General features: G+C 35.9%; 3 protein-coding genes across 6 annotated transcripts; 1 reads left to right on the top strand and 2 right to left on the bottom strand.

Moving 5' to 3' along the window:
- On the top strand, positions 1–3,407 carry LOC121266130. Its single transcript, XM_041169864.1, has 5 exons — positions 1–719; positions 1,243–1,461; positions 2,436–2,534; positions 2,748–2,852; positions 3,068–3,407. The coding sequence occupies exons 1-5, from the start codon at positions 147–149 to the stop codon at positions 3,278–3,280; spliced, it is 1,209 nt and encodes a 402-aa protein (XP_041025798.1). The 5' UTR covers positions 1–146; the 3' UTR covers positions 3,281–3,407.
- A 439-nt stretch (positions 3,408–3,846) lies between these two features.
- Positions 3,847–5,820, bottom strand: LOC121266131 (stress-associated endoplasmic reticulum protein 2-like). Its single transcript, XM_041169865.1, has 3 exons — positions 5,668–5,820; positions 4,687–4,843; positions 3,847–4,087 (listed from the first exon to the last, which is right to left on the bottom strand). Exons 1-3 carry the CDS (start codon positions 5,668–5,670, stop codon positions 4,041–4,043), a joined length of 207 nt encoding a protein of 68 aa, XP_041025799.1. The 5' UTR covers positions 5,671–5,820; the 3' UTR covers positions 3,847–4,040.
- A 1,369-nt stretch (positions 5,821–7,189) lies between these two features.
- LOC121265951 (protein NAR1-like) lies at positions 7,190–12,605 on the bottom strand. Of its 4 annotated transcripts, none has more exons than XM_041169620.1 (12): positions 12,338–12,398; positions 12,020–12,090; positions 11,778–11,898; positions 11,087–11,240; positions 10,699–10,885; positions 10,251–10,377; positions 9,385–9,559; positions 9,256–9,305; positions 9,004–9,175; positions 8,481–8,607; positions 8,279–8,370; positions 7,190–7,701 (listed from the first exon to the last, which is right to left on the bottom strand). In XM_041169620.1, exons 4-12 carry the CDS (start codon positions 11,210–11,212, stop codon positions 7,549–7,551), a joined length of 1,209 nt encoding a protein of 402 aa, XP_041025554.1. In that variant the 5' UTR covers positions 11,213–11,240; positions 11,778–11,898; positions 12,020–12,090; positions 12,338–12,398; the 3' UTR covers positions 7,190–7,548. The 4 variants fall into 4 exon arrangements, with proteins under 4 accessions (XP_041025554.1, XP_041025553.1, XP_041025552.1 ...); XM_041169619.1 differs by having other exon boundaries at positions 11,802–11,898; XM_041169618.1 differs by lacking the exon at positions 11,778–11,898 and having other exon boundaries at positions 12,338–12,605.
- Between the last annotated feature and the right edge of the window lie 112 nt (positions 12,606–12,717).

Below are 12,717 nucleotides of genomic sequence, written 5' to 3'. Positions count from 1 at the left end.
AGACAACCTAAAAACCTTGCCACGAGTCGGCCCATGACTTTCTGTTCTCTGTTCATCTTCCTTGGAAACCCCTTAACCACACTCTCTCTCTCTCTCACTCCGCCCCTCTGCTTCATCATTATTTTCAGATCTCTCAAACGCCAAAAATGGCCTCCCTCAGACCCCACTCTCGCTACAGCACTTATGACTCTCGATCCTCCACTTCTTCCTCTCGCTTCTCGGACCCCTCCTCCTCCATTGAGCTCAACAAGCTCAAATCTCCTTTGCCTCCTCACTCCTCTTCCACCCGTGCACTCGTCAAGTCCAAACCCTCCGATCTTTCTCGCACCAAATCCAAGCCTTCCAACCCGGGTTTGGCCACCATGGTGAAGAAATTTATGGAAAAGAAGTCTTCCTCTTCGTCGAAATCTAAGGCGGTGAACAGAACGGCGTTGGTGATTCCATCGGACGCAATCGCCGAGGACCTGAAGAAAACCGCTAGGAAGGGGGCCAGCTTCCCGGGGCTACATAAAAAACTGTTCGGGAATGAGAATGGAAGTGGGAAGGGAGCAACGTCATTTGAGAAGAAGAAGGAGGTGAAGGCATTGACGGAGGTAAAGGGAAACACGAGGACCTTGGCGATGGTGTTGAGGAGTGAGAGAGAGCTTCTGTGTCTGAATAAGGAGCAGGAGATTGAGATCGCTGAGCTCAAACTCATGCTTCAGAACAAGAACAGAGAGGTCAGTGAGTCTTTTTCCCTTTTTCACTTTAATGGTGACTTTGCTTTCGAATTTTGTCTGATTGCAATTTTGAACATTGATATTTTGTATAATTCATTTTTATTACTCGTCAAATGGTAAAATGAAAGTTAAAGTTTGTGTTTTTGCTAACTAAATGATCATTAAAAGTATAAAGGATATATAAATTTACAACCGTTACCCTGCCTAATTTTCAAGGGAACGAACCATAGATTTTTTTCAGTCTTAAATTCAAAATTTTGTTTCTAGAGCCTGAGATATGACATTTGACTAGGACAAGCATTTGTTAGTCCCGCAAATTAATGGTATTATTTCCAAAACCACATTTTTTCCCCATAATTTTCCTACCCATGAAACAATTCCTTCATTAAATCCAATATTCTTACAATGCGGTGGTTATTTGGTAGTGTACATTCCTTTAAAAAATAATGATTTACGAACTCATTAGTTACTTCGAAAGCAAACGACTCATGCATTTGAAGTCTGTTTATATGGGATTTTGCAGGTTGAGAAATTGAAAGATTTATGCTTGAATCAAAGGGAAGAAATTAAGTCATTGAAGAGTGCAATACTATTCCCAGATGTTATGAATTCTCAGCTTCAAGAGCTGTTGGAGAAACAAGGATCAGAGTTGAAACAAGCGAAGCAACTCATCCCGACTCTTCAAAAGCAGGTCACTTCTCTCACAGGCCAGCTACAATGCCTCGCAGAGGACCTCGCTGAGGTATGAAATTGACATCATTTTATCTTCTAATCATTCAATGTCAAACTAATGTGATTGGTCTTTGAACTTGTTTGGTTCCATGCATGATGAGATATTTCAAACAATTGTGTTGCATAAGCTAAAGAGTAATTAGTGAAAATACTTGACATGATTCAACCGTTAATTCTTGCTATAACAATAAGGCAGCTTATCCCCCACACTCTGCCTATTAAGATGTCTCCGATCTTAAAACTTCTTTAACCAAAAGGTTCAGCAGTTGTTTTCTATTCCATATAGATGCACATTTGAGTTATTTAGACTAGTGACAAATCCGCGCAATGCGCTAACATATGTTATATATATGCATTAAGAAAACTAAAAAAGATGGTTACTAAATTCAAACGAAAATTACTAACATTAAGATATGTTATTTCTTCATTTAATACTTTTAACTTAATTGAATATGTTGTTTAATTTTCATATAGTAACAGAATAGAAGACTAAATGATAGTTAAATAGGAACAAAATTCCATCTAAAATTATAAGATGTAATAGATTGGGTCAAGAAAAGGCGGGTTCACAGTTGAAGTTGAAGTTCTAATGATCTAATTCTTTTGTTTTTTCTCCTAGTGCTATTCTAAATCGTGTGCTATTCTCATTAACGTGAACTTCTAAGACAATTGTGAAAGTAATAATATAATGAATTCCGGATTGTTGTGGAAACCTTTTAGCTTACCTAGTTTGGTATATAGAAAATGATGTTAAATAATTCTCAAGTGTAAGATGATAACACTGGTACTTCAATTGATTGACTGATAATTAGCATTCGGGCTATTTCCATCTAACATGAAGGGCTAGCCATATCTGTTGGGGAAGGTGAGTATGAACTCAAGTAATAAGAAATTATGCTTACTGGTGTTACTCTGAATATTTACTTTCATTTAAAGTTTCAGAAACTTTTCAATATTAATAGATAGTATTTTCTTTTTGAGCAGGTGAAGGCAGATAAACATTCAGAGCGGGCACGTTTCCATTGTCAGGGAAGTTCGCCAAGGACACCAAGATATAATAATGAACATGCCTCAAATTCTTTGGTATGCTTGCTTTAATAGAATGTATCACTGAAACTACTAGCGATAGCTTTGGTTGATATTATATTGCTACAACTGGCTAGTTGTTCAGGATAAGTTCTAGTTTTAAAATAGCAATAAGCCTACTTGTAGCAAAGAGAAATAGGCATTTTGACCCTAGAATGGTTTTTCCCTGTAGCAATAATTTCAATGATAATCTGTTGGAAAATTTTGCAGGAGTTCAGCTCTGGTGATCCACCAACCCCTCGAAGTCCCGATGACATGTTTCTCAAGGATTTAAATCCTTGCTTAACACCCTATTATGCCTTGTCAAAATCAAAGGTATGCATGTGGCAATCCTGTATTCCTTTTCCCAATCTTAAATTATGGTGTCGGTGTGAACCAAAATTTCGCCAATGTTCAATCTCACAATTCTGTATGCCATATTTGATATATCTTGTCATTGTTATCTAAGAGCAGTTCTTATGAGACTTGTAATTTCTTGGCCCCTAGGGCAATTGCAAAACATGATAAATTGAGGATTTCAAATTTTGCAGGAATGTGAGGCAATGGGCTACGATTCTCCAGATGATGATTTTCTATCCGAAACCAGCATGGAGTTTGGTTTTGACTCTCGTATGAGGAAGATGTCCAAAAGTTCTGATTGTTGCCAGAATGTCAACACAGGGAGTGCCATGGCCCGTGCAGCTCGTAGATCAGATGAAAGCAAATGCACATATGGAAAGCAAATGCACCATAAACTTTTCTAGATAATGTCAGTCATTTGTTTTGTCTCAAGCATTGATCTTATCTCTAGCTCCTGCTGTATCAGTGTATGGAACATACAGTTTTTGTTCACTATTCAATATACCATAACATGTCGGGATATAACTGGCATAAATGATGTTGATCTATTTAAGCAGTACATTGTTCCCCACTCCCCATTACATGACTTCCCAATCAAGCAGCATAAGAGAACGCATGTTCTCAAACCTAAAAGGAACTGTATTTTTCATGTCAAAACCTGAAGCATTGACAGATCTGTCAGATCATTCATTTGGAATTGCCGTCAATTTCGGATCATTCTTCTCTGCTGGCCCTCTGTTCTCTCATCATCTTTAATTTTTCATCCAAACCCTATCTCTTCTCTCTCTCCCTCCATAGGAAAGAAGCACTCTTCTGTGTGTGTGTGTGTGTGTGTTTAGAGGTTTCTGTAACTAATATTTTGAACGTCAAGAAAACTGAAAGAATGAGGTATTATCTAGAGCAAGCATTTGTTATTAGAAAAGTGTTGCAGAATGCTACTGATTTATTATTAGAGAACAGAATGATAACAATAAATGAACTGCAGAATGCTACTGATTTATTACTAGAAAAGGACGTAAAGATGTTCTAACTTCATTTGGTAGCATAGTATTCTACTTGGTACATCCAAGACATTCATCCCAAGATGTCCATGTTATACAAACCTTCTGCAGTTTCTACATTCATCCCAAGATGTTCCATGTTATACAAACCTTCTGCAGTTTCTCAGGCCATTCCACTGCTTGTAGCTGTCCTAATTATCTGAAAGAGAGCTGCCAACAAAAGGATAGGGTAAAACCAAGTATCAATTGCATGTTCAATTTTTTTTTTTTAAAAGAAAGTTGCAACTTAAATCACCTCTACTGAAGATTTATCAGGTCCATGTGTACTAAACATTGATACTACAGTTTTGGTATATCCTGGTCGAAAATTAACCGTTCCCCACTCATTGATGCAAGTTTTGGCACCAGCATGCACTAATCACTTGAGATATGCTGGTACCCTCAATTTATGTCAGAATTTAGAATGAAGTGAATGAAAAAAAATGTTGCATTTTTAGCAGTAGCTACAGAAATTATTGAACGAATTCCTGCACCTGTGTAGACTACCGCGTAGTGCAAATATTATCACCATAAATGATAAACAGTAGGACATGTGAATTAGTTTTATAGCTCACATCCTGTCAGAATGACAATGGAAGAGAAGATGAACCTCACCATATTACACAGACTGCTTTTGTGATACAAATTTTCATGTTTAAAGCAATTCAAGAAATCTTTGTCGCCATATTAAAGTGGGAAACCTCTGTCAAGGTATAGTAACTAAAATATGTGAAAAGTAATAAAAGAGTGTCAACAATTTAGAGTCATACATGATCCAATGACAACGAAGACAAAGAAACCAAGAACAATGGGACCGACTGGGTAGTCATATCCTTTCTTAGTTGACGTTTCTGGAACTGATCCCCTCTTTGTGACGTTCTTCTGAAACTTTGCCACTTTCCTCTCTGCTAGGCGCTTTGAAGTAGTCTGTCAAATCCATAAAACGATGACATACATGTTTTAGTAGCAACTTATGAACCGCACAGAAAGTGATAGACTGCTACATCTTTGTAAACTTCCCAAATCAAACGCAGAGTACCCTAGAAATAAAACATAACCAAAGAAACTAGTCTGTGGGCATTCAAGAATCAAACCCACGTACAAAAACCATTGAGACTGCCAACTGTGTCAAGAATTATGCAGTTGGATTGATAAGTTTCAGCACCAGAGACCACATAACAAAATATATCAATAGATAATATCAAGATTCAAGCATCAATTCAACTTTCATGGGCATTTACACTGAAAAGGTGACTTAAACGCAGTTTAATTGAATTTGGGAGCTTTTGACAGGGATTTCTACTTAAAAAGTAATGCGCCAAAAATGTAAGATATTCTCAGCCCCAGTTTCATTTCGTCCAAAAAATAATTATTTATCGATAAGATCTGAGAATTGGAGCTTTAAAGGAAAACAATTCTGAAGATACTGATTAAGTACATTTCTCCACAATTCAAAGGAAAACATTTCTTCAAGCATAGGTGATAGGAAATCTACTGAGCAATAACACAAGAAAATTCGACAGAATTATCAGAATTAACATGCAAAGTTGGATACTTGCAAAAAACATTTGCAGCAGCAAATTCAGAAACAAGGAAAACACAACATCAATATGCCCAGAAAAGCGAAAATCAGAACGTAAATTACAGATTAAATGGATTATAAAAGCACAATTAATTAAAGATTCAAAGGCCACAAAAAAATAAGGAGAAACGGGAAATGTAAAAGTAGATGAATTTTACAGAATTCTTACCATTTTTTGCGATGAAGGGAAACGGAGAGGGCCGTAAAGGCTTTGTTTGACGGAAACCTAGGACTTTATTCCACTTGTTTCTTGTCGCTACGTGTGTGTCGGACCAGCAACAGGACAAGTTTTTTGTCCTCTTCTTCGGGAGTTGTCTTTTTGTTTTTGAGAAGAAAAATTATACTGATATCCGTATAACACTGTGCAGCGACAGATAACTCACTTATTATTTATTTATTTATTTATTTTAATAATGGATGTAAATGTCAACGGTGTCAGGTGAAATTTACTAGGACAGGTGCCAGCGGGACGGCTGAGCGTTTTTTTTGAATTTTTATTTTTAAGTAATTTTTAAACATTCTTAATTATTAAATAATAATAATAATAATCATTTTACTAATAATCACTTCTTTAAATAAAAAATAAAAAATAAAAAATAAAAAAATTATAATGCATGAGCTATAAAATTAAGGGATAAATTTGAAGAGCTCCATTAATAATTTTTTTATTTTACAATCTAGAAGACGCTACTAAGATTTAATATGTATCGATAAATATAATTTATTTACCATCTAAAACAAAGTATAGTTTTTGGTTGGAAGCGTAAAAATTAGAGTCCGTTATTTCTTTCCATTAAGAGAGCCCCTGCATGATCATCAGCTGATTTTTTTTAGAGTAATTCTATATATAATTATGAAGTGCGTAAACGTTACGTAATTACTTTGAAAAAGATAAGTTCACTATTAAAAAATTTATTCTTTTCATGTAGTTTTCATGTTTTATTTATTTTTTTTCAAAGTGATTACGCAACGGTTACACAATTCACAATTATAAATATCTTTTTTCTTTTTTTTTTTACATTATTAAACTAGTTTTTATTATTATTATTATTATTATTGTTATTATTATTATTATAATGAATGCCACGAATCCCACTATAACTATTATCAAATTTACGGATAAATAGCAAAACTTAGAGCTTTTCGGACCCTTCTTCATTTGAAAATACTGCTTTCCATAGGTGGATTAGGCTGCATAGTTTGCAGTAATAAATGAGAACCATATCTTTGCATCTACTTTACACATACAAAGTATAGCCTGAAAGCTTGACGAGCGATTTTTATTTTGGACCCTGTTGGCTGGTGCACGTTTTTTCCATCTACAAAAAATCAAAGTCTCTTAAAACTCTAATATCAGTTCTCAACATCGAATAAACATCATTCTTGCGATAAATACAAGTTATGAACTATCTTAAAGGTTGCGCTTTTATCTATTCTTTCTTTCGGCCTCAAGAAATGGACAGCAGATAAGCAAGCATTCAACTTGATGAGATACCCAGGCCGGCACTTTGTTGTGGTTTAGACAATTAACAAAGGCAGGACAAGATTTTGAGAGCATACCCAGTAACGATAATTAATAACTCCCTTGGATGATAACAACAGAACTGAAATGCCAGCCATCATGGCAAAGACATGCATGCGCTCATTTCAATTGCTAGAAAAATATAGATACATACAGGGACGACAATTTCATTTCAGAAGCAGGCCACCATAATTATCTGGCCTCTTCAGTAATCTTATTCAGATACCAGAGTAAATGAACAAATAACTTCATAACCATACAACAATGGAGGCCATTTTATTTAGACCTCTACACAGATTAAAAAAAAAAAGAAAAGATGTGTATTACATAAGCACATAATAATCTTTATCTAGCTAACAACGTTCAAATACAAAATTTGTAGCAAAAAAGAAATCAGTTCTCTATCAAAACTGGATCCCTCCACGAATGCACTCCCCAGAACAATCTGAGGCACCCGACATATGGAGAGACAAAGTTGGGAAGTCTCAACGATATACAGGAATCAGAAGTCAGGGCAACAAAAAGTTTTCACCAATTGTGCAACTGAGAAGTAATGCTTTTTACCACCGGATGATATTCTGTGTGCACGAATCTCTTAGCTTTTTCTGAGCCAGGTTTCTCGAGCCACTCATCATATAAACTTTTCACAAGGGGGTTCTTGAAAGGATCAGCTACTCGAACCTGAATGGTTTTGAAGTATAAACAGATAAAAAACATTGAAGCATAACCAAGAATATGAAAAGTTCCAAGGCAAAAGTAAAATAATATTAACAATGGCATGTGGTTAAGGAACGTAGCAATGTTAATAAGTGCGCTTTAATCACCATAGCATCTGAAGCATCATTGCTCATGTCTATGTGCTCAAAATGAAATAGATATTTTTGCGGGGGAATGATCCCATTTAGGACACCATTATCTAAAACACCCCCTTGCTTACAGATCTCTTCAACTTCCACAGGTTATTAGGCAGTGATCACGCATCAATAAGGCTGTTCAGGGGTGATGATAACATAACAATCAACACCTGGCTAGTCTTGGTTATGTAAAGTCAATGATTTTTTTTCTATGCAAGTCAACGATTCAATAAGGCTTGAATATGAAATCCAAACAGGTAAGGATCAGAGAAAACAGTAGATGGTTCCACTAAATAATAAACTATGACATACTAAAACATTTGACTCTTGGCTTACAATAAGTAGAGTCTAGCAGCACCAGAAAATCATCTAAACTACTTCCAAAACTCCAAATAAATACTCACATTCTCCATATAAGCAGCTTCTAATAACTGAATCAATTCCTTTGGAGATTGGCCAGGCTTTGGCTTGATTTGACCTCCACCATTCAGGCAACCTATTTAAATATATCAAAGAACAAATTTCATATAAAAATCAGATAAAAAGTATTAAGCCTAAAACCAGACAGCGTTGAAAATAAATTGGCAGTGGAGAAAAAGAACACACCTGCAGGACATGCCATGATCTCCAGGAAATGGTAATCACATTTTCCACTTTTAATTCTCCTGACAACATTTTGCAGGTTCCGGAAGCCATAGCACAATGCAAATTTCAGAACAGTTTTCCCCTTGACCTGCATTAATGGCATCATATCTCACATATAACGAGCAGAAAAATGCAGATACATGATCCATGTAAGAATTTTACATCTATGCAGTAGTCTAGTAGGGCATAAAAAGATGCACAACAAGCAGAAACGGTTAACCAAAATAGAAAGTCTAAAGCAGTTGGAGCAATGTGAAAATTCTATGGCCTCCAAAAGAGAGAGTGTCAAGACCATTGAGAATTCAAAGTGAAACTAGATTCATACAATAGAAAAGCACCACTAGTCGGCTGTTCAAATTCTAAAGCTCATGTCCTGTTAAAATGTTTTGGTTATTTATACCAGTGATTGAACAACTTAATTTCTGACATTGACCTATCCATACTCCTGAAGCTATATTAATAAATGCGACAGGACTAGGCTTACTTCCAGAGTCACTTCTTGGAAATCTGAATTTCTAATAATTCTGAAGTCCAGAGGACCATCAATTTCTCTACCGAAGAGTATTTTAGCAGCATATCGAAAGATTGTTTCTGCATAACCTCCAGAGCTTCCATGAACCCCATAAAGATGCCCTTCTTCATTAACATTAGTCAGCCTGCAGGAAATCACAAGAAATTAGATGCAAAATGACTCTATGACACAAGGGAATCTTTAGAGGGATAATGCTGTTCTTACATTCTATCTACTGGAGATTCTTCTAAAGCTTTAAAATCCACTGCCTGTAACTGCAAACACTCACCCCAGAAACTTTATAGAAAGCTGTTGTTTAGGAATATATATGACAATGAAAGTGCATAGTCTCACCTGTATCAATTCTAAAACTTCCCCTGAGGTTAATACAGAGTCTACCTCTGTAGAGCTAGGACCATTTTCATGACTTTCACCTTGAGATTCCACTTGAAATACAAAGTCCTCCCTGGCAGCCTCAAGCTTCTTATCATAACAGGGCATTACAGTTACATGGTAAACATTGTCTGGCCTGATGAGTAAATTATTAAGCAATCGAGTCATAATCCAGAACAACTATCCAACCACATCTAGTTTGAATAAAAAAATTAGCACATTAATTCCAAAAGAAGAAAAAGAGACACAATATAATTCTATCCTTGACACTTGCAGAAAAATTATGAACCTTAACACACAATGAGGGATATGAATATGAGAATAAGTTTGCAATTTTTTTTTTCTTTTTTCTTTTTCTAATAAGTAAAACTTTTATTGATTGAACTAGGCAAATGACATGCGTTTGCAACTTTATTTTCTTTTCAAGATTGGTTAAGGTCTGGAGAGGGGGAGAAGGAAAGTGTTGAAGATATTGAGAAATAGATATTGTCTTCAGTAAAGGGAGTTTGCATGGTCCCCTTAATATGATGATATTAGATCTGCTCAAGCCTGGATGCTACTCCATCAGAAACTAAAAAAAAAACTGTAAGAATACATATACCGCTGATCTTATTATAAGTTTATAGCCCCCTAATTTAAAATTTCATAACCAGCCTATATTACTCCTAGAGATATGAGAGCCTCAAAATCGTTAAAGTAAGGCTTACATTTAAACTTATAAAAAAGAACAAAATCTTATAAAACTACAACTCCGAAAGCAGATACGCTTCAAATGAAAATTGTTATCCAAATATTGGAATGATATAACTTTTTACACAATATATTACCTAAGACCCAATTCTTGGCATACATGATGCTTAACAATAGATCCAATTGTCTGCTGGGGGCTCTTCACTGAAGAAATATAAGGTAGAATATAGGATCCAAGTTGCTTTTCAGCATAGCATATCCAACCTGCAAAAAGGAAGACCTTAACACTTCACATAACACATCATAAGAACAATCAGATCAGTTGTATCACCCCCTAACGAATTGGAAAGCCTTTGTCCTAGACTTTGTCCTGTCTCAGCTGTCTACACAACCACATGTCTATTAACATATCCGGCACATTCTTGATGAACTGACATATGGTATTTCAAAATATTCGGCCCTCCCCCCGGGAAAAAAATAATTGTGTACGTTTCTATATGCAGGGTATTTCTTTTGACAATAGCATTTTGTCAAAATGCACAATTACAATAGCATTTTGACACAGTTACAGGCTAACATGTATACCTGGACAAGCTGATGAAATCATGGGTAGTGATGATTGACATCTTTCATCATCCATCAATTGGCTTTGCCTGTACCTCATGATGAATTCGTTACAAGATTCAATAAGAGTTAAGTCTCGACTGCAACTTGTATCAAAGACTGCCTTTACTCCCAAGGACTTAAAAAATGTTGTGAGTTTCTTGAAAACCTGGAAATTGAAAAGAGAACTTTGGCTGTTAGAAGTGACTGCTGATATGCACTTACATGCATATGAAAACAGGACTAGACTTTCAACACAACAAAGCAAAATGGAAATCCCCCACTTTGTAAATTTACCCTCATCCATGAGAAGGGTACAAGGAAAGAAGGAAAAACACACCAAAAATAATTTATGACCTTTCAGTCTCACCTGTAAAGGAGTGATGCAAAAATGAACTGCAAGGGATGCTCTTGACTGAGGAGAAACTGAAATAATGATAGCCTTCCCTTTTTTAACATTAGAAAGAAACTCATCCAAACTTTGTTTCTCCAGCATAACTGTCTCGGCTGATGTTACACAACCACTGCATGGTGAAATGAAATCATAAACATTTAGCCTTCAATTCTTTTTATTTTTATTATACTTTTCTGTGGGTTAGAAGGAATGAGGAGAACCTGTCAAAACCACACAAATCTACTACCTTAGAGATATCACATTCTACATCATGTAACCACAGCCCATATTGTGGGACATACAAGGACCTAATATTGGCATCCAAAGCATCTTAATCTCTAAGCAAGAGTCTGTTATAAAATTACTTTTAAGAACAGGTTGGCAATTGGCCCCCTTACATTTTTAGAATTAGCACCATGGAACCTACATATACTCATCAAGCCCACAATTTGCTTAATATTTTCCAACTATTTGGTTTTCTGGACATTTATAAGACTTTTTTAAAAAAGACTATTACCAACATGGCTGGCAAAAAAGTTGAGAAAATTAAGCCAAGTTTATTCATTCTTACAGTATGTACAATCGTGGCAACAGTTAAATTCAATAGCAAATGTTATAAAAACCCCTTCCTTTTATATAAAAATACTGCAAGGTAAAATGACAAAACCTCCAGGAGTAACAACAGTTCTACCATTCCACTTGGATGAGTCATGACCACCCAAAATTGGTGAACATATAAAAATCATTGTGATAGTTGAATATATTGAATTGAAACATAACAAACAAGCCTGCAAGCAACAAAATCATTGTAAGCCTTCTGGGTAAGGCCCAAAGCTTAGTCAGGGCTTAAAAAAAATGCTATAATAAAATATATTAAACCAATGAGAGAGATAGAGAGAGATGAATTACCTGCATGCTAAGCAGTCCTTGAGTGAAATTTTGACTGGGTCTGTTTGCAATTGCTTGTTAGAAGTTGAAACCTTCACCAAAGATTGAAAAATAATATATTATCAAACCCAAAAAAGAAACTTCAAAAGTCCTTGTTTACTTTAGAAAAACCTCAACCACTAACACCGTGCTTCTCTAAAGTCCAATGTCCATTCAACCAAAAAAGGCCCAAAAAGAAAAAGAAAAACAGAAATTGCACATTCGAAAGTAAATTAGATTAGTAAAAGAAGCAAAGTTTGAAGAGAAGACTAAAAAATTGTGAAAATTGGAGGAAAATACCTCAGCTTTATCGGGCTTGGATGCGTTGGACTTAAGGCCCTTAAGAGACACTATGCATGCCTGGGACGGTGCGATGAAATCGCTAAGATCTCCGATCCGAAGCGTGGCCGAGAATTTCTCCGACATCTCCGTTGACTACTTTGGAAAAAGGCCGAAAGCTCAAGGAGTTGGAGAGACAGAGAGAGAGAAAGAGGGAAAGGATGGGTTCAGGAAGAGGCGGTGAAATTAGGTACCAGAAACTGAAACACAAGAGGCAGCGCTTACTATTCTTGTAAGAAGGGGGAATGTTCACATGTGAACCGAAAGGAAACTGAATGGTTTGCGCAACCAATAAGATGCAAGACTTCTGTGGAGAATGAAAGTCAATTTGATTTTAGTTT

The sequence above is a fragment of the Juglans microcarpa x Juglans regia genome, chromosome 5D, assembly GCF_004785595.1.
Source record: "Juglans microcarpa x Juglans regia isolate MS1-56 chromosome 5D, Jm3101_v1.0, whole genome shotgun sequence".
NCBI classification, from domain to species: Eukaryota; Viridiplantae; Streptophyta; class Magnoliopsida; order Fagales; family Juglandaceae; genus Juglans; species Juglans microcarpa x Juglans regia.
This window is presented reverse-complemented; position numbering and strand designations above follow the sequence as displayed.

Bases quoted from the DNA above. Each gene is read 5' to 3' on its own strand.
- LOC121266130 (XM_041169864.1), top strand. From the start codon at position 147: ATGGCCTCCCTCAGACCCCACTCTCGCTACAGCACTTATGACTCTCGA. The intron at 720-1,242 runs GTCAGTGAGTCT...GGGATTTTGCAG, and splicing joins TTCAGAACAAGAACAGAGAG to GTTGAGAAATTGAAAGATTT. The intron at 2,853-3,067 runs GTATGCATGTGG...CAAATTTTGCAG, and splicing joins ATGCCTTGTCAAAATCAAAG to GAATGTGAGGCAATGGGCTA.
- LOC121265951 (XM_041169617.1), bottom strand. From the start codon at position 12,463: ATGTCGGAGAAATTCTCGGCCACGCTTCGGATCGGAGATCTTAGCGAT. The intron at 9,560-10,250 runs GTAATATATTGT...TTTACTCATCAG, and splicing joins TGCCAAGAATTGGGTCTTAG to GCCAGACAATGTTTACCATG. The intron at 7,702-8,278 runs GTGAGTATTTAT...AAAACCATTCAG, and splicing joins AAGCTGCTTATATGGAGAAT to GTTCGAGTAGCTGATCCTTT.
- LOC121266131 (XM_041169865.1), bottom strand. The intron at 4,088-4,686 runs GTATGACTCTAA...TTTTGTTGGCAG, and splicing joins CTTCGTTGTCATTGGATCAT to CTCTCTTTCAGATAATTAGG.